Source organism: Pan paniscus, chromosome X (assembly GCF_029289425.2).
Source record: "Pan paniscus chromosome X, NHGRI_mPanPan1-v2.0_pri, whole genome shotgun sequence".
Taxonomy (NCBI): Eukaryota; Metazoa; Chordata; class Mammalia; order Primates; family Hominidae; genus Pan; species Pan paniscus.
In genome coordinates, this window is record NC_073272.2 from 27,951,468 (window position 1) to 27,971,132 (window position 19,665).

The 19,665-nt window shown below is 42.1% G+C and overlaps 1 protein-coding gene across 1 annotated transcript; it reads left to right on the plus strand.

The window, feature by feature from the left end:
- The first annotated feature begins 11,182 nt into the window (after positions 1 to 11,182).
- Positions 11,183 to 14,123, plus strand: MAGEB6B (MAGE family member B6B). The gene is made up of 2 exons (XM_003819589.4): positions 11,183 to 11,267; positions 12,255 to 14,123. The coding sequence occupies exon 2, from the start codon at positions 12,316 to 12,318 to the stop codon at positions 13,537 to 13,539; it is 1,224 nt and encodes a 407-aa protein (XP_003819637.2). The 5' UTR covers positions 11,183 to 11,267; positions 12,255 to 12,315; the 3' UTR covers positions 13,540 to 14,123.
- The last annotated feature ends 5,542 nt before the right edge of the window (positions 14,124 to 19,665 follow it).

A 19,665-nucleotide genomic window follows, 5' to 3' on the forward strand; every position in this document is an offset into this window, starting at 1 on the left:
GTGAGACTAGCACTCCTATCTATGAACAGTGCATGTTCTGGGGCTACTGTCCCACTGCTTCTCCCATCTGTAATGAATAAATCTGAGTTAGTTTCTCCACTTTGTGGTTGAAGAAAGCAGTCAACAGTCTAAGTAGTGAGGGACTGGTATCGGACTGGAGGAAACACAATGTGTAACATTTTGTCTTCCTGTTTTATGTGTCAACACAGAGTTACTTTTCTTTCTTTCTTCTTCTTCTTCCTTTCCTTTCTTTTCCTTTACTTCTTTTTCTTACTTTCATTCATTCTATTATAGTTTCTTTCTTTCTAGTTCCTTTCTAAATGTTGCTTATTTTAATAGAAAATGTGAATAGCCTTACAATACAAATATATGAATCACCACTTCAATTATTCGATACATTTGTTGCTGTGTATCAGGTTTAAGAGTAGAAGTTTTCTATTTTATAAAACAAATGTGGAAATTTTCCATCTCATTTTATTATTTGGAACAGGATAACAGAGCATCAAGTGGGTGTTTCTTTGGAAATATGAAATAACTCAGTTATAAAGTTTTGAGGCTCAAAAAACGGAGATCAAGTGAAATGTGTATGGATGTTATCCTATGCCTATCCCACCACTGTGCACTGGATGTGTTAGGACTGATGACTAGTCTCTTTCATTTCACAGGTCCACAAATAGAGATTTATTGTCCCCAGCTGGTATGCTCAATGAACTACTCTCCACACAGCCTCATCATGTGCAGTTAGACCTGATTTAGATGATGAGACTTGAACTTTGAGCTGATGTTGTAATTGTGTCAGATTTTTGGGGACCTTGGAGGAAGGTAAATGTATTTCGAATAAGGTAGGGACATTAAACATTGGGACCTAGAGAATGGACTGTGGCTGACAGAATCTCATGGGTATCCCATGAGCTCCACCTCCTGACAGTCATGCCTTTGTGTGTGACTATCCTTGAGCATTAGTAGGCCTGTGACTTGCTTCTATGTAATCAGTTATTGTAAAGATGATGAAATGACATCCTCATGATTATATGTGTTGAGGAAACAGAAACAAAATATCCTGCTAACGCAAAAATACCTCTCCACAAAATATATGGCAAATAAAAAACAATTCAGACTTAGTAAGAACGGATTTTTCTCAAAAATAATTATTGCAAGAGAGACTTTTGAAGTAGGTGGAGACTACTGCAATAGGAAGAACACTGTGACTATAAGATCTGCAAGTATCTCAAGAGTTAGGCAGTTTTTCTTTTATAGAGAGAAATAAACAAAGCTAGAAAGAACCAGGTGTGTGAGGAAGTGGGATGAAAGGCTGTTGTGACTTGATAGTTGATTAGAGAATTTTTACCCTGAGGCCAATCCATGCTCAAGAGGGGTTGCATACTGGCTTAGCCGAGAGTGGGCCAAAGTTCAGGAGCGTGGAGGAAAAAGAAAATCCTAACTAAAGTTTGGCCAACAAGTATTTTGTTTCGATTGATTAGTAGAAACAAGGAGTTTATTTATCATGTACAAGGAAAAGAAAGGGAATATTGAGGATCTTTGGCCTTGTCATCGGTAAACCAGAGAGGCTTCCATGAGTCTTGTCTAAGTCACGTGGTGAAGAGTGGTTCTTTCCAATAAACCTTTTTCTGCTAGAATACAAAGTTGGGGGCTCAAGGGGGAAAAGAAAGCTTCTTAACGTTCACTGTTTCCCAAGATCACAGGGCTTAGGTAAACATCAACATTATCATATAAGAAAGAAAAACAAGTTTTCTTGAATAATCATTAAACTGGAATGTGATGCACATCATAGGCAATCCACTAAAGAGATACCAAAGACAGAAAGCAATCTCCACCTTTTATATAGCCAAGCCGATACAATCTGTTAAATACATATTCTTCATATAAAGATAATTAATCCTCAAGGAAGAGAACTTGATGGCACCATTTGTCACACAGAGTCCTTTCTAAATTCACTTAAAAATTAAGGTGGCCTTCTGTGTTGGCTAATTGTTTTCATCAAAAGGGAAAACAATCCTGAGCTATAAAACTGGCAAGTGGCTTATTTAGCTTATAAAAGAAAATATTTTATATTTATAGTTTCTCTGAAGTAAATGCTCTAAGAAAAAAGGGTAGGGAAAATCCTCACTCCTTTTTCTACACCAGGAGAGAGGAATTAAAACAAAGTCAAAGTATCAGTTTTGTATTGCTCTTTAGTTTCTGAGGCTACCAGCAAATCATCGAAGTATTAAACAATTATAGAGTCCCCTAATGGGACAAATTACTCTAAGTTTTCCTGTAAATGGCTAGAGAAAATTGTACGAGAGTCCTAAAGTTCTTGAGGAATCCTTTGCCATAAATACTGGACTTCTGTATAAGCAAACACAAGACTATAGACTCGTGTGCTAGAAGAACAGAAAAAGAGGGAGAATAAAATCAGATCATAGATCAACTATATAGAAAAATAAACATTGCAAATAATTGTACCAAAGTAACAAGTCAGAATAGTTGCATGATTGTGGGTTAATAGAATGATACATTTATTTCTCTAAGATCTTATACAAATATATATTGCAGTCAATACTCTTTATAACATTTTACTTTCCTTCTTTACTGGAAATATGGTGGTATTATGTGGAGAGTGACTTTTTTCTTTTTGATTCTCCCCCCTTCTGTGTCATTCTTTTAAAATTAGTTTTATTACTTCTAAATGAGCTCTTAACAAAAGATATGGTTTTACATATGGCCATGGCTTATTCTTTTGGTAAGCTATTTTTCACTGGTTCTATATGTTTAGTTAAACAAATTTCATTATTCTCCATAGCCCAAAGTGATGCATAGATTTATTTCAGCTTAGAGTGCTTTTCCAGCATGGAGTGATACTGCCGTATTCTGCCATACCCTTTGTCTTTCAGAAGGCACATCTTAAAATCAGGTGTCTTTTCTTTTTCCAAGGAGCTCCACAGACACTTCATCCAGTGTATAAAACACAGTAACTTTACATTTGCACAGCAGGTTTCTTAGCTCTATTGCCAACACAGTGACACAGTGAGTGAGTTTAGATTTTTCTCCATTTAGCATTCAGATGAGAACACAGCTCAGCTGATACCTTGAATGCAGACAGGTAAAACTCTAAAGCAGAAACCTCAGTTGAGTTTTGCCTGGACGCTTTATACACAGAAACTGTGAGATAATAAATTTGTTTTTCTTACCTTGCTAAATTGGTGATACTTTGTTATGCAGCAATAGAAAATGAATATAAGAAAAATAGTCTATTATATTTACCCAGATAGTAACTCTTCCTTCTGGTTTTTCTTCATTCTTTATGTTCCAAGTTTCTAAGCCAAAAGTGTTACCTGTAACAGGTACAAATAAGTTCATGAAATATTTGAGTAAGGAGGAGTTGTTCTTATTGTCAAAGTTGAGGATAGCCGGAAGGAAGTATGTAGAATAGAGGTGGAAACCAACCTTGCTCTGGGCTAGGAAGTACCCATGATTGAGGAGGCAAGCAAGACAGCACCCATCCTCCTCCAGTTCCCCTCAGATTATGATCCTTTGGATCAATTTCTGGGTGACTTCTCCACATTTAAGCATAGGCTATCAGCCTAAATTACTTCCCTCTGGAGCCCCAAATACCATTTACATGGTAGAGAGTCCTCATTTAGGCACACTTCCAAGGACAACCTGCCCTGTGTGGTTGTATTTTTTTGCCATTACTTTTAATGGCAAAAGCCACGATTACTTTTGCACCAAACTAATAGTTCACTAGCTAGAGGAAGAGGCCCTCACAATGGGATCATTCTAAGCTGCCTGCCCACTGTAGAATTAACTCAATGTTACTCCCTGCTTTCTGACCTCTTTTCATTCAGAGTAGTCCTGAAAGCAACAAAGAGAGAGACTCCTCCCTTGCTCCATTAAGTACTCTAAACCTCAATTATGAGCTTCTACAAGAGGGTTTCCCAGCTAAACACAAGAATGTGTAGGATGCCTCCACTTGGACAAAAGAGGGAGAGGGCCATGCTCCAAATTTTTTTTTAACCTTACATCAGAAATATTCATCCTATTGGGGAATGAGGTAGGATACTGCTCCTGTCACATGTGGATAAGTTGGCACTGCCTCTAGGTCAGTAACATTTTGGTTCTCTTCGTGTGTTTGTAATCATTCCTATATCCCTTAGTCACTACTTTTTATAACACTACTGTCAAATTTATACTTATTGGGAAAGCAGAGATCCACAGGTCAGTGGGGAGAATGGTGCTGGTGTGCAGGTAGATGGAATGAACAGATATTTTGGCCCAGGTAAGCTTTCTCCCAAGCCAGCAACAAGTCTCAACCACTACTCTTTGAAAGTAAAGGTCCACAATGGTATCAGGGACAACAAATGGTATTGAGGGGGGAAAAGGGGAATAATGGAGTTACCATTTATTAGAAAGACTTACCATTTCATCTCTTCCTCTCCAGCTCACATGTTACCCAGCCAGCCCTACTGTTATTCACTTGACTAGTGTCACCAGTCTTTCAGTACATAACTTCCATACGTCCTGCTTGCCCAGTGCTGTTGTCTCCCTAGTTGAGAAAAACATATATGTAAAATTATTTTTATTCTTCTCTACTATTTTGTAAGTTTAAACATTTTCATCATAAAATATTTAAAGTAAGGATTTAATCCCTCCTAGAATGGATTTTTGTATAGTGTGAAGAAGTGTTCCAGTCACTTTTTTTCATATTTGTGTATCCAGTTGTTCCACTGTCTTATTTTGGTAAAAATACTCTTCTTTATCCACTTCCCTGAAATGACATTTTTAATAATCGAGAATCCAGTCTATTTTAGGACATTCTATTCAGTTCTCCTAGTCTATTTGCTTATCTCTGTAAGTATATCATAAATTTTAAATTACTATAGTATTTTGAAATTTATTTTACTTGGTAAAAGTAATTGTGCATATTTATGAGATACAATGTAATGTTTTGTCTGTGTATACATTGTAGAAAGATTTAATCAAACTAACATAGCCATCATCTCATCAACTTATGTTTTTTGTGGTAAAGACTTTAAAAATCCATTATTTTAGCAATTTTGAAATGTGCGATAATTATGATTAATTGTGGTCACCATGTAGTGCAATTGATTACAAAAACTTACCCCTCCAGTCTAACTGAAACTTTATATTCTTTGATCAACATCTCTCTATTCCCTATCCCCTACACCCCAGTTTCTGGTAACCTTTTACTCTCTGTTTCCATGAGATCTACTTTTTTAGATTGCACATATAAGTGAGATCATATAGTATTTTTCTTTCTGTTCCTAGCTTATTTCAGTTAGCATAATGTCCTCCAAGTCTATCCATGTTGTCATGAATGACAGGATCCCCTTCTTATTTAAGGCTGTATAGTATTCCACTGTGCATATATATATATATACATATATATGTGTGTGTATATATATATGTATATATACATATAAATATATAAACATTTTCTTTATCCATTCATCCTTTGAAGGGCACTTACATCACATCCATATCTTGGTTATTGGGAGTAATGCTGAAATGACTGATTTCAATTTCTTTGAATATATACCCAGAAGTAGGATTGCTAGATCATATGGTAATTCTAATTTTAGTTTCGGAGGAACTTCTATACCATTTTCCAAAATGACTGCACTAATTTACATTCCCACCAGCAGTGTAAAAGGATTTCCTTTTCTCCACATCATTGTCAACACTTGCTATCACTTGTCTTTTTTATAAAACCAGTTCTAACAGGTGTGGGGTGATATCTCATACTGGTTTTAATTGGCATTCCCCTATATATTGGCCTATATATTTGGCATTTTTTCCTATATCATTTGATCACGTGCAGGGGCAGAGTTGAAGCCTTTGATAAAAATTCAACACAATCAAAACAATTGAACTCATGGACATGGGGAGTAGAAGGATGATTACCAGAGTCTGGGTAGGGTAGTGGGAGTTGAAGGGGATGTGGGGATGTGGGGATGTGGGGATGTTTAATGGGCACAAAAACATAGTTAGAAAAAATGAATAATACATATTATTTTATCACACATCAAGGTGACTATAGTCAATAATAACTTATTTGTGTATTTTAAAATAACTAAAAGACTGTAATTGGATTGTTTGTAACACAAAGGATATATGCTTGAGGGGACTGATACCCCATTCTCCATGATATGCTTATTTCACATTGCATGCCTCCATCAAAACATCTCATGTACTCCATAAATATATACACCCACTATGTCCACACAAACATTAAACAATGACTAATACAAATTCAAGACAAGTACATGGCAATAACTTTTAGCACACTTACATATGAATGAAATTTCCATATGGTAAATTGTTGCCAAACCTTTGTAACTTTGAAATTAGAAGCATTCCCAATAAAGTCTGGAAAAACACACAGAGGTATGATACCACAAATCTGGATTGGCATGTGTAGCCAATAAAAAGCCATACATAAAAATACCAAAATAAATAAGAGGTATGAAATGGAAAAAAAATACCATGCACAACACCAACAATACCTAAAACATACTTAAGTTGAAACCTTACTGAAATGTACAAGATCTTTATGGAGGCAATTATAAAAATTTACTGATACAGTTGGGAAAAAGTACCAAATACAGCAGTATTCTATGTTTATTCAGGAAAACAGAATATAGGCATACCTCAGAAATATTGTGGGTTCAGATCCAGACACCACAATGAAGTGAATGTTGCAATACAGTGAGTCACAATTTTTTGGTTTCCTGGTCCATAAAAAAGTTATGTCCACACTATACTGTAGCCTATTAAGTTTGCAATTACATGATTTTTTAAAAGTGTACATACCTTAATTTTAAAAATACTTTATTGCTAAAAAATGCTAATGATCATCTGAGCCTTCAGTGAATTGTAACCTTTTTTGCTGGTGGAGGATCATGCCTTAATGTTGATGGCTGCCTATTAATAAGAGTAATGATTGCCAAGGGTTGAGGTGGCTGTGGTAATTTCTCAAAATAAGGCAACAATGTTTTCTTAGTCCATTCTCACACTGCTATACAGATACTAACCGAGACTGGATAATTTGTAAAGGAAAGAGGTTTAATTGACTCACAGTTCCACATGGCTGGGGAGGCCTCGGGAAACTTACAATCATGGTGGAAGGTGAAGGGGAAGCAAGGACCTTCATCACATGGTGGCAGGAAACAGAAGAGCAAGCAGGGGAAATGCCAGATGCTGATAAAACCGTCAGATCTCATGAGAACTCACTGATTATCAAGAGAACAGCATGGGGGAAACTACCCCCATGATCCAATCACCTCCTGCCCTCCACACATGGGGATTACAGGTCCTTCCCTCAACACACAGGAATTACAATTCAAGATGAGATTTGGGTAGGGACACAGAGCCAAACCATATCATTCCACCCCAGCCCCTCCCAAATCTCATGTCTTTTCACATTTCAAAAGCAATCATGCCTTCCCAACAGTCCCCCAAAGCCTTAACTAATTCCAGCATTAACCTGAAAGTCCAAGTCCAAAGTCTCATCTGATACAAGGCAGGTCCCTTCCACGTATGAGCCTGTAAAATCAAAAGCAAGTTAGTTACTTCCAAGATACAACGGGGGTACAGGCATTGGATAAATGCTTCCATTCCAAATGGCCAAAACAAAGGGGCTACAGGCTCCATGCAAGTGTGAAATCCAGTGAGGCAGCCATTAAATCTTAAAGTTTCAAAATGATCTCCTTTGACTCCACGTCTCACATCTGGGGCACACTGATGGAAGGTTGGGCTCCCATGGCCTTGGCCTGCTGCTTTTCCAGGCACATGCTGCAAGCTGTTGGTGGATCGACCATTTTGGAGTCTGGTGGATGGTGCCCTCTTCTCACTGCTCCATTAGGCAGTGCCCAGTAGGGACTCTGTGTGGGGAACCCAACCCCACATTTCCCTTCTGCATTGCCCTAGCAATGGTTCTACATGAGGGTTCCACTCCTGTAGCAAACTTCTGCCTGGACACCCAGGCATTTCCATGCATCTTCTGAAATCTAGGTGGAGGTTCCCAAACCTCATTTCTTGCCTTCAGTGCACCCACAGGGCCAACACCACATGGAAGCTGCCAAGGCTTGGGGCTTGCACCCTCTGAAGCAATGGCCCGAGCTGTACCTTGGCCCCTTTTAGCCATGACTGGAGCAGGGGCAGCTGGGAGACAGGAAAATGAGTCCGGAGGCTGCACAGAGGGGTCCTGGGGCCCGCCCACGAAACCAATTTTTACCTTTTAGCCCTCTGGGCCTGTGATAGGAGGGGCTGCCACAAAGGTCTCCTAAATGCCCTGGAAAAATTTTCCCCATTGTCTTGGCAATTAACATTTGGCTTCTTATTACTTGTGCAAATTTCTGCAGCCGGCTTGAATTTCTTCCCAGAAAGTGGGTTTTTCTTTTCTATTGCATCATCAGGCTGCAAAATTTTCAAGCTTTTATGCTCTATCCCATCTTGAACACTTTGCTGCTTAGAAATTTCTTCAGCCAGATGCCCTAATCGTCTCTCTCAGGTTCAAAGTTTCACAGATCTCTAGCACAGAGGCAAAATGCTGCCAGTTGCTTTGCTAAAGCATAGCAAGAGTGATCTTTGTTCCAGTTCCCAATAAGTTCTTCATCTCCTTCTGAGACCACCTCAGCCTGGACTTCATTGTTCACATGACTATCAGCATTTTGGTTAAAACCATTCGACAAGTCTCTAGGAAGTTCCAAACGTTCCCACATCTTCCTGTCTTCTTCTGAGCTCTCCAAACTGTTCCAACCTCTGCCTGTTACCCAGTTCCAATGTTGCTTCCACATTTTCAAGTATCTTTATAGCAGTGCCCCAAACTCCTGGTACTAATTTATTGTATTAGTCTTTTCTCACATGGCTGTAAAAATACTACCTGGGACTGGGTAATTTATAAAGAAAAGAGGTTTAATTGACTCACAGTTCCACATGGCTGGGGAGGCCTCAGGAAACTTATGATCATGGTGGAAGGTGAAGGGGAAGCAAGGACCTTCTTCAGATGGTGGCAGGAGAGAGAAGAGCACTTAGGGTAAATGTCAGACACTTATAGAACCATCAGGTGTCATGAGAACTCACTCACTATCATGAGAACACCATGGGGGCAACTGCCCCCATGATCCAATCACTTTCCTCCCTCAACACTTGGATATTACAATTCAAGATGAGATTTGGGTGGGGACACAGAGCCAAACCATATTAAATGAAGTCTGCCACATCGATTGACTCTTCCTTTCACAAAATATTCCCTGTAGCATGCCATGCTGTTTGATAACATTTTACCCGCAGTAGAACATCTTTCAAAACTACAGTGAATCCTCTTGAAACCTGCACCTGCTTTATCAACTAAGTTTTTGTAATATTTAAAATATTTTGTTTTCATTTGAACAATGCTCACAGCATTGTCACAAAGAGTAGATTCAATCTCAAGAAACTACTTTATTAGTTCATACATAAGAAACAACTCCTCATCCATTCAAGTTTTATCATGAGAGTACAGCAATTCAGTCACATCTACAAGCACCATTTCTAATTCTAATTCTCTTGCTATTCTACCACATCTGCAGTTACTTCCTCCACTGAAGTCCTGAACCCCACAAAATCATCCATACGGGTTAGAGTCCATTTCTTCCAAGCTCCTATTATGTTGATATTTTGATATGCACATACTGTTGGAAAGATGGCACTGAATGACTTGCTTGAATCAAGGTTGACGCAAAGCTTCAATCTGTAAGAAAACACAATAACTGCAAAGTGTAATATATCAGATTGTAATAAAATAAGGTATGCCTATATTGCAAAGATATCCATTCTCCTTAGGTTATTTACAGATATAGTTTTTATCTACAGCTTCCAAGATGACAAACAAGCTAGTGCTTCTTTCCCATGCCTAAAATTAACCATGGGAAATCTAAAGAAAAAATAAAGAACAATGTCATAAACATCACTAAAATAACAGAATGAGAACCCCCTGAGAGACATTAAGTCTCTGTTGAACCAGTGCTTATATGGCGGCATGCCCTGAAGTGAAAACAAGTCCATAGCCTGCAGTAAAAAACAGATGACAGCATTAGTTGCAGGAATTATTTTAAAGTTCTGCCTTTGCTTCTTTATGCGTGCCTGGGACAATTATTTTCTACAGCTTCATTTAAAGAATCTGAGGCAACATCTCAGGCGCCACATGCTGGAATCATGGGGTAATAACCATTAGAACAACACAAACAATTGAGTTGGTTAAAGCAATATGAGTTCAGACATTGTAGTAATAACCACCTAAAACCTCTATAGTGAATGAGGGCTGACTTTTTAAATGATCACTGTAATAGAATATGAAACATATACTAAAACAGAAGTGTCACAGTGAAGCACATGTAATAAGAACATTAATATACTCCTGAAATATTTGATGATGCTGATGTCAGCCAAAAGAAAGCACAGACCAACTGCCATGATAAGGAGTCCCCTTATTTTCTCCTTGTTGATTTTTGAAGGCTATGGTTGGGAGAAGGGGATGAATTCATATCAGAAAAGGGAAAAATCACAAGGCCTGACAGCAGTCAGTGGGTGGACCTTAATTGACTGCTGAAAGGCTGCACATTTCAGAAGAGAGGAGGGCTCAGCATGTCTCCTCCTTTCCGTAACTCCACAGCATAACTAACTGGCTGCAGCTAGGTCTAGGAGGCCCCAGACAGTAGTGGCCAGGTGAATTGCACATGAGGAGTCTCAGGAAGTTGAAGTCTAGTCTGAGAGGGTGTCCTCAAGTCAGTAGAGGGAAGGAACATGGCAAGAATGAAGCCACGACACTGAGTGAGGGCTGAGGGCAAAGTCCATTCTGGGAGAGGGGGTTCCACAGAGCCCCACCCCTACTGTCAGTCTTGGAAGGTCCTGGCATGGCTTCCCAGCTCCTACTACTTCCCAGCTCAGTACTTCCTACTCAGGACTCTCAGGGAATAAGATCCTCCGTCTCCTGTTGACTGACTCAGCTCAGCAGACAGAGAAGTCCAAGGGTCCACAAAGAGCCCCTGAAAGAATTTTATGTGAGCTTTTCGGCGGCCACCCAGTCCACAGAACACATGGAGAGTGACAGAGCCCCACCCCTGCTGTTATGTTGGGAAGGCCAGGTGGGCATGGCCGGAAGTAGTTCCTCCTGACTTCCGCGTAGAAAAGCGTCCAGGCCGGAGTCCTTGGTCTGAAAAGTGCTGCGTCAGGTCAGCGGAAGAGGGCATCCCAGATCTTCTCAGGTATCTTATGGGTATCTTGACCTAGAACTCGGGGGACATTCCCCAACAACTGCAACCCCCTACCCCCTAAAATAGGCAGCTCCAGAAAGCCCTGCCCCATCCTGCCCCTAAGATGGTAACTGAGGAGTCCCCAAGCATGGCCGTTAGGCCCAAAGTCCGTTCACTTTTTCCGTGGGGTTGAAGAGCATGAAGTCCTCGGTCCAAGGCTGGTGGACTCAGGTCAGTAGAGAGAGAAATCTCAGGCACTACATAGCTAAAAAGAAGACTCTGCTTAAGACTGAGGGGACTCCATGCCCATGCCGCAGCACGGGTTGCACTGAACTACGCCCCTGATGTCAGCCTGGGGGTCCGGGCAGGTCTCTAGAGAGAGGTGTGTTCTCACTTTGTCCCCGTGAGAGTCAGAGAGGTAGGTCCCTGGTTGTAAGAAGATGGCAGCAGGTCAGCGAGGGTGATTTCCAAGTGGTGGGAAGAGTCAGGGTGAGGAGTCTGATTACCGTGGGGGTCATTCTCAATATAACAGCAAGAGCATTCAAATGCCTCCGCTGCTGTCAGCCCTAGGCGGTCTGGGTGTCCCCGGAAAGAAGTGCTGGGCAGGAGCGCTTCTTTATTTCCTCCTCATTGGTACTGTAAAAATTCCTAGTGTCAATTTCAGAGCGGCAGAGGGGAATGGGCCTCTGGGACTTGACAACAATTTTTATGATGATCCAGAATAAACACGGAGAGGACCCCACCTCTAAACAAAGGGGCCCCCACTGCCAGTCCCTGCTATCACCTCAGTAAGCCCCAAAATGGGCTGTCATGCTATAGTGTAACACTGACTCTTAACTTCCTCCTAAGTTCGAAGGAGACAAACAGACCAAGCGAACAGGAGTCCTGCGAGTTCCTGGAGCAATTACTTCACGAAACCTCCAGAAGGGCCCCTGGTTAAAGCCAAGATGGTTGCTCTCTGCTGAAGGTGTTGACATGATGTCACTCTCTCCCGTCCAGGTGCCAGCCTTGCCAACCTTTATGCCCACACTCCTACCTGCTGTCATAGGCCACAGCCACCATGCCTCGGGGTAAGAAGAGTAAGCTCCGTGCCCGTGGGAAACGCCGAGAGACCCATGATCAGCTGCAAGGTCTCACAGGTCCCCAGGCTACTGCAGAGAAACAAGAAGAGTCTCGCTCTTCCTCATCCTCTTCTGCTGTTTGTCGGGGTGCTCGTCGTAGGTCTTCTGGTTCCTCCGTTCCTCAGGAGTCTCAGGGAGCTTCACCCACTGGCTATCCTGATGCAGGTGCTTCATGCTCAAAATATGATGTGGCTGCCATGGGTCAAGATGAGAAAAGTCCTAGTACCTCCCGTGATGCCTCCATTTCTCAAGAGTCTCAGAGAGCTTCACCCATTGGCCCTCCTGATGCAGGTATTTCATGCTCAAAATCTGATGAGGCTGCCAAGGGTCAAAATGAGAAAAGTCCAAGCACCTCCCGTGATGCCTCTGTTCCTCAGGAGTCTCAGGGAGCTTCACCCACTGGCTCGCCTGATGCAGATGTTTCAGGCTCAAAATCTGATGTGGCTGCCAAGGGTCAAGATGAGGAAAGTTTAAGCTCCTCCAAGAGAGCTGCGCTCTTTACAACCACAGACGGAGATCCTCTAAAAAGGAAGGCGAACAAGATGGTGCAATTCCTGCAGGAGAAGTTTGAGAAGAAAGAGCCCATTTTGAAGGCAGACATGCTGAAGCGTCTCCGCAGACAGTACAAGCCATGCTTCCCTGAGATCCTCAAGAGAACCTCCGAACGTTTGACGGTGTTCTTTGGCGTTGAATTGAAAGAAACGGATTCCAGCGGCGAGTCCTACACCCTTGTCAGCAAGCTGGGTCTCTCCAGTGAAGGAATTCTGAGTGGTGATAATGCGCTGCCGAAGTCGGGTCTCCTGATGTCGATCCTGGGTTTGATCTTCATGAGAGGCAACCGTGCCACTGAAGAGGAGGCCTGGAAGTTCCTGGGTCTGTTGGGGATATATGATGGGATCCTGCATTCAATCTATGGGGATGCTCGGAAGATCATTACTGAAGATTTGGTGCAAGATAAGTACGTGGTTTACCGGCAGGTGTACAACAGTGATCCTCCATGCTATGAGTTCCTGTGGGGTCCACGAGCCCATGCTGAAACCACCAAGATGAGAGTCCTGCGTGTTTTGACCGAGATCAATAACACCAGTCCCGGTTTATACCCACATCTGTATGAAGACGCTTTGACAGATGAGGTAGAGAGAGCATTGAGACTGAGAGCTTAAGGCAGGGCTGGCACTGTTCCCTTGGCCAGGGCACCTTATGGGGCCATATCCTACAGATCCTCCCATTTCTAGGGAGGTCTGAAGTAGAATTTTCGCTTTATGTTAGAAGAGAGTAGTGAGCCTTCTAAGTAGTGCAGTATAGTAGAGGCTGGAGGGAACAAGATATGTATCTTTCTTTTGTCTTGTTACACATGAGTAACTTGCAGATTTATGTTTTACCTCTTTGTCAATTTTCAACATTGTTCCTGTTAAGTGAAGGTTTATTTTGCTTCAGATTATACATTTATCAATAACATAGCTCTCACATTCATGGCCGTTTAATCAATTTGAAAGTTACGGTTTGGGAATTAATAAAACAAAGTCATACAACACATTTTCTTTGTAATTGAGAACTAGATAACATGGTAACAGAGAATTGATTTTCATATGAATTTTAAAGAACTCCACAGTAAAATAGTTGACATCATAATATGAAGAGAAAGAAAAGGAAAAACAGAAATGTAAAAGTTGTTTAATTCTTGGTTTGCCTAATTCGTTTTCCTATTTCTTTTCATATAAATAAAGGATACCTGGATTTATTTAGGTTATTAAGACTGCCGTTAGTTTGTTTTGTTCCAGTGCACTTCATATTCCATGTTATCTACTGCATCAAAAAACCCCTCTGATTGGAGGGTGGTATTTTCTGGGTTTAAAATAATCACATGAAATGCAGTGATCAATATAAGCCAGAATGAGTTCACTAAAAACCTTTTTGAAACAAGGCTGCTAAATTCAAAGAACTTCCATAGGCTTAAACTGTCTCAAATATTTTCAAGATGTGGTAATTTTGTTTCTTAATATATAGTTAGGAAAATTAAAAATTAATAATTTGTGTAAAAACATATATTATGGTAATGGTCATTTATGAAAGACTCAGTATTTCCTACTTAGTATGCCATATGTTTTATGGACAGTACTTATACCCCAAAATTCCTACAAGATAGGGTTTAGCAGACTCACTTCAAAATGAAGAAATTGCAAATTTCTAAAAGCTCACAAGCTTGTAATTGACAGAGCTGGGATTAGATCTCTGGTCTGGATTCATCCAGAGCCCATATTTTTCCAATCCTCTCAGCCTGAGCCAGACTTTGTGTCTTTTAATCCATTTTTCCTCTCACAGCCCAAAATGCTTACCAGAGCATTAAAAGGACACTGTACCCAAAGCACTTCTTTGGATTCTACAACTAGAGTAATCATAATGCTGAATAAATGAGTAGTATGAATTACGAAAAGAAAAAAATAATACACAGTGACAATATGATCATCTACATATGCAACATTAGATAACCCAGTAAGATCAGGAGCTCCCAAAATCATCCTGCTCTGCCCTTTCCCCATAGAAATTAAATCTCCTCAAAGCAAAGTACATAATAGGCTAAGTCTGCCTGGTGAAGCAAAGGAATAGATCAGGGTGCTTTTTTCACTGACAGCCCATCACCTGTCCTGGGCCTCCTGCCTTGTGGTACAGCTTCCCTATCTCATACAGAACCTGGGACAGTGAGCCATTGTCTGCAAGGTTTGCAGTAGGGAACCTGCTCAAGTGTTTGCAGGTGTATGGCATTTCCCAGCAGTGTTAAAGAGTAAGGAGGCATGATGAGAACCCCCATAAATGAAGATTCTGGAGATCACTGCCTCAGAATATCGGGGTCACAGAAAGACCAGGCCCTGCCTACTCTCAGATCTAGAAGGCCCAAGCTATAGCAGTAAGCTAAAATTTCTCTATTTACTCAAAGTTCTCAAGTACATAAGAGTCCTGGTCTAAGGGTGGTGTGCTCTGGTTATTGGGAGGAGGATCTCAGCCTCTGAAAACGATCAAGATGAGGACTCTGAATGAGAAATGAGGAATTATCCACCCAGAACAGCAGGGGCCCTTAAAGCTATATCTTGCTTTCTGCCTTGGGTGGCCATAGGCAGGGCTATCTGGTTGAGGTTCCCCCTCATTTTCTTTAGGGCTTCTACTGGTGCCCCAGGGAGATAAAGGCTTTGATCTCATGGCAGTAGCTCCGATTCTGCCCACGAAGGAGGTCCTCTCAAGCCTGGATTGGATTTAAGGTGAGGACACTGGGGTAGCCAAGGAGAAGCACCCTGACTTCCCCCTCTGGTTTCTCAGTAAAGGAAAAGCTTTGGCTTCAGGCTGCAGACTCAGATTAGCAGAGGAAGGAGTTCCACATCCCCAAATCAATGTTAGAAACCTGAGTGAGAACTGAGGGAGCCACTGACTCCAAAACAGTGGAATCTTGTAGGATTCTGACCCTGCTATTATTCTTCAGAGGATCCTCAATAACTGTGGCCAGATGTGCCTGTTCCTAACTTCCAACTGGGAGATTCCAGGAAGATATGGCCTTGGTCTGAGGAATGAGGCCTTGAGTCAGTGGAGGGTAGAGTTTCAGATTTCATTAGGTAGGAGTCAAGGTAAAGATGCTGAGGGAGGATAGAGGAGACCACTCACCACAGAACAGTGGGAACGCACAGTGTCCTGACCCTAATGTCAGCCCTAGGAGGCCCAGGGCAGAACTCTCAGGCTGAAGTGCCCCCTCAGTTCCTCTAGGAGTGGTCACAAGGAAGTGAGAGTCTTAGTCTAATGGGAGCAACCCTAGTCAGCAGAGGATGTTTAATAGGAGTCACACTGCTGACCCTAAACAGGGATGACGGTACTCCTCCCAGAACAGGTGGAGCCACACGAAGCCCTGCCATTGATGTCTCTCCCTGGAAAACCCGGGAATTCTGAGATGATGAGTCCCACTCATTTCCTTTCAAGGCATCTCAAGGAGGTAAGGCATCTGGTCTAAGGGGTCAGCCTGAGATTACCACAGGGATAAATTCCAGGTCATGCAAACAGTCAAGCTGAGGACCATGAAGATGGAAGGAACCACTCAAATCATAACAGTACAGACAACGCAGAATTCCTCAGGTACTGTCAGCTGTAGGTGGCCATAAGGCTTTCGTGCTCAGATGAGGAAACTCTTACATCCTTCTTGGTAGTATTAGGGAATTAAAGGCTGTACATAAGCAGACAGGCCTCTAGGTCTTGGGAATGTTCATTGTGAGGACCCTGAGCAAGGACTGAGGGGAGCAACCAACCTAGAAGAGACAGGAACCCACATAGCCCCACCCATTTCAGCCCTCGAAATCCCCAGGCACGAATAACCCGAATATGTCAGCCACTCACTCCTCTCCCTGGAGGACTCATGTCACTAGAGGGAGGAGTCAGAGATCCTGGCTGAGTGAGAAGTCAAGGAGTCACAAACCCCTGAATAGTTGGGTCCCATAGAGTCTTTCTCCTGCTATTAGTTCTCAGAATCCCCTAATAGCTCCAGCGAGGTCACTTTGACTTCCATGTCTGGGGACTCCAGGTGGTGAGGAACTTGGTCTGAGGCTGGCCATCTCATCATAGAGAACATTACCAGGTCGAGCCAGGAGTCAGGGCGAGGACAATGAGGAAGGAGCAGAACATGAAACCTCCTATAACAATGGAGGCAGCACATAATCTCTCCCCTACTGTTAGTCCTGGCAGATTCAGGGATAAATGTCAGGCAGAGCAGAGGCACCCCTCAATTCCCCCTCAGGGTGACAGAGAAATGAGGGCCTTATTCTGAGGGGGATGGTATCGGGCCACGAAAGGGAGAAATTGTGGGCACTGTCACGAGTCAAAATGAAGAATCTGAGCAAGGACTGGTGAGGCCAACCCTCATGAGGCCCAAAAGTGCCTGCCACAGCTTTCTGCCTTGGGAGACTCCAGGCAGGTATGGCCAAATAAGGCTGCCCTCCCTTCCCTCTACTAGGTCTCAGAGAGTTCTGGGCCTTGCTATGAGGAGATGCCTTCAAGTCAAAGAACAGAGGAGCTGCAGGTCCTTCTAGGAGTCAAATTGAGAACCCTTGGTGAAGACTAAGATGATCGTACTCCTTCCCCCAATAGAAGGGGCAACATAATGTCCAACCCCCACCCTGGCTTTCAGCATTTGAAAACCCATAGCAGGACTGTCAGGGAGAGGCTTCGCCAATGTTTTACATTGGGTCTAAGGGAGATGAGCTCCTTAGTAAGAAAGTGAAGCCACGATAGAACAGAAGAGGGGGTCCCAGGCCCTACACGGAGTCAATATGAGAACTCTGAATAAGGACTGAGGGTCAGTGATCCCAAGACAGAAAGGATCCCCCAAAGTTGTCACCCCTGTTCAAGTGCGAAGTCAGGAAACAACTGATGACCCAGCTTGAATGAAGTAATGAGGGAGAAATTTTCTCATATTCAAGGAAAAGTTATTGTTTTTGTCATTCAGGCCTTCAACTGATTGAATGAGGCCCATACATATTGGGGAAGGAAATATGCTTTACCCAGTCTACTGATTCAAATGTTAATTTCATCCAAAAATAGCCCTACAGAAACACCCAGAATAATGTGTTTGAGTAAATATTTGGGCACTCCATGGCTCAGGCAAGTTGACATGTAAAATTAACCATCACAATACTAATAATGAACACACATCCTCTAGGTTTTTATTGTTGCTGTTGTTGTTTTTTTAATATTATTCAACCTCTTGTCTGACTCTATTTAGCCTCTGATTTACTTGCTGTTTTTATAACTAGGTGAAAACATTAAAAGTTAAGTATAGGCTATGTCTATTCAACCAACTTGAAATACTCCCTCCAGAAAAAGTTTCAAAGTATATTTTAAGAGCAGAAATTATATTTACAGATCATCTCCAACTTATGAGGTTCAAGTCATGACTTTTTTGGTTTTACAATGGGTTTATCAGGATGTAACCCCATTGTAAGTGGTATTAAATTCATTTTCAATTGATATTTTTCACTTAGGATTTTTTTGGAATGTAGTCCCATCATAAGTCAAAGAACAACATCTCTGTGTCTAAAACACATGTTCCTTGACATGACTGGATTCAATATTTATATGAAGGACTGCATGCAACTAAACTTTTTATTGTGTCTTTAATCTCGTCACTTGTTATTTATCTGTTCAGGTTTTGAATTTCTTCCTGAATCAAACTTGGTAGGTTGTATGTATCTAGAAATTTGTCCATTTCTCCTAGATTTTGTAATATATCGGCATATAGTTGCTTACAGCTGCCACTAACGATCCTTTCCATTTCTGCAGCATCAGTTGTAATGTCTCCTTACAAGCTGTTTCTTATAAGCTGTTTCTGCTTTATGGAGCATCCCAAGCCCAGTAACCTTGTGATTGTTGCAGACTCATAGAGGTACCACCTTGATGGTCTTGGACCCAATCCAAGAGAATTCTCTGGATTACCAGGCAGAGACTCTTGTTCTCTTCCCTTAATTTGTCACAGACATACAGAGTCTCTCTCTCTCTCTGTTCTGAGCCACCTAATGCTGCATGTTGAGTGACACAAGCGCCCCTGTGGCCACCACCACTATGATTTCACTGGGTCAGACCTGAAGCCAGCACAGTGCTGGGTCTCACCCAAGGCCTGTGTAACCATTCCCTGGCTACTGCCCATGTTTGCTCAAAGCCTTGGGGTTCTACATTCAGCATGTGACAAAGCCAACCAGGCCTGTGTCCTTCCTTTCAGGGCAGCAAGGTGCCTCAGGCTCCATGTGGGTACAGCAGTGCTTTCTGGGAGTCAGGGATTAGAGCCAAAAACTTAGAAGTCTACTTCATATTCCATTGTATTGTGGCTGAGCTGGCATTCAAACCACAAGACACAGTTCTTCCCACTCAGCAGTCCCCTTCGCAAAGGCAGATTAACCTTACCCCATAGCCACCACCACCCCTGGCCATGAGCTGTACTACCAGACTAACAGTGATGTTCTCTTAAGGCCTAAAGACTCTTCAGTCAGTTTGTGGTGAACGTTGCCTGAGCTGGGACTCTTCAGAGCAGTGGTCTCCCGTCTGGCCAAGGGCAGGTCTAGAAATGCTGTACAAGAACCAAGTCCTGGAACTGGGGACCCCAAGAGCCTGCTTGGGGCTCCACGCTCTTGTGATGGTGCTGGTACCTAAGGTGCAAGACAAAGTTCCCTTTACTTCTCCCTCTGCTTTTCTCAAGCAGAAGGAGCTTTTCCCCAGCACAGCTGGTAAGGTTCCAAGTCTAACATGAAGCCCACAAGTGTCAGAAG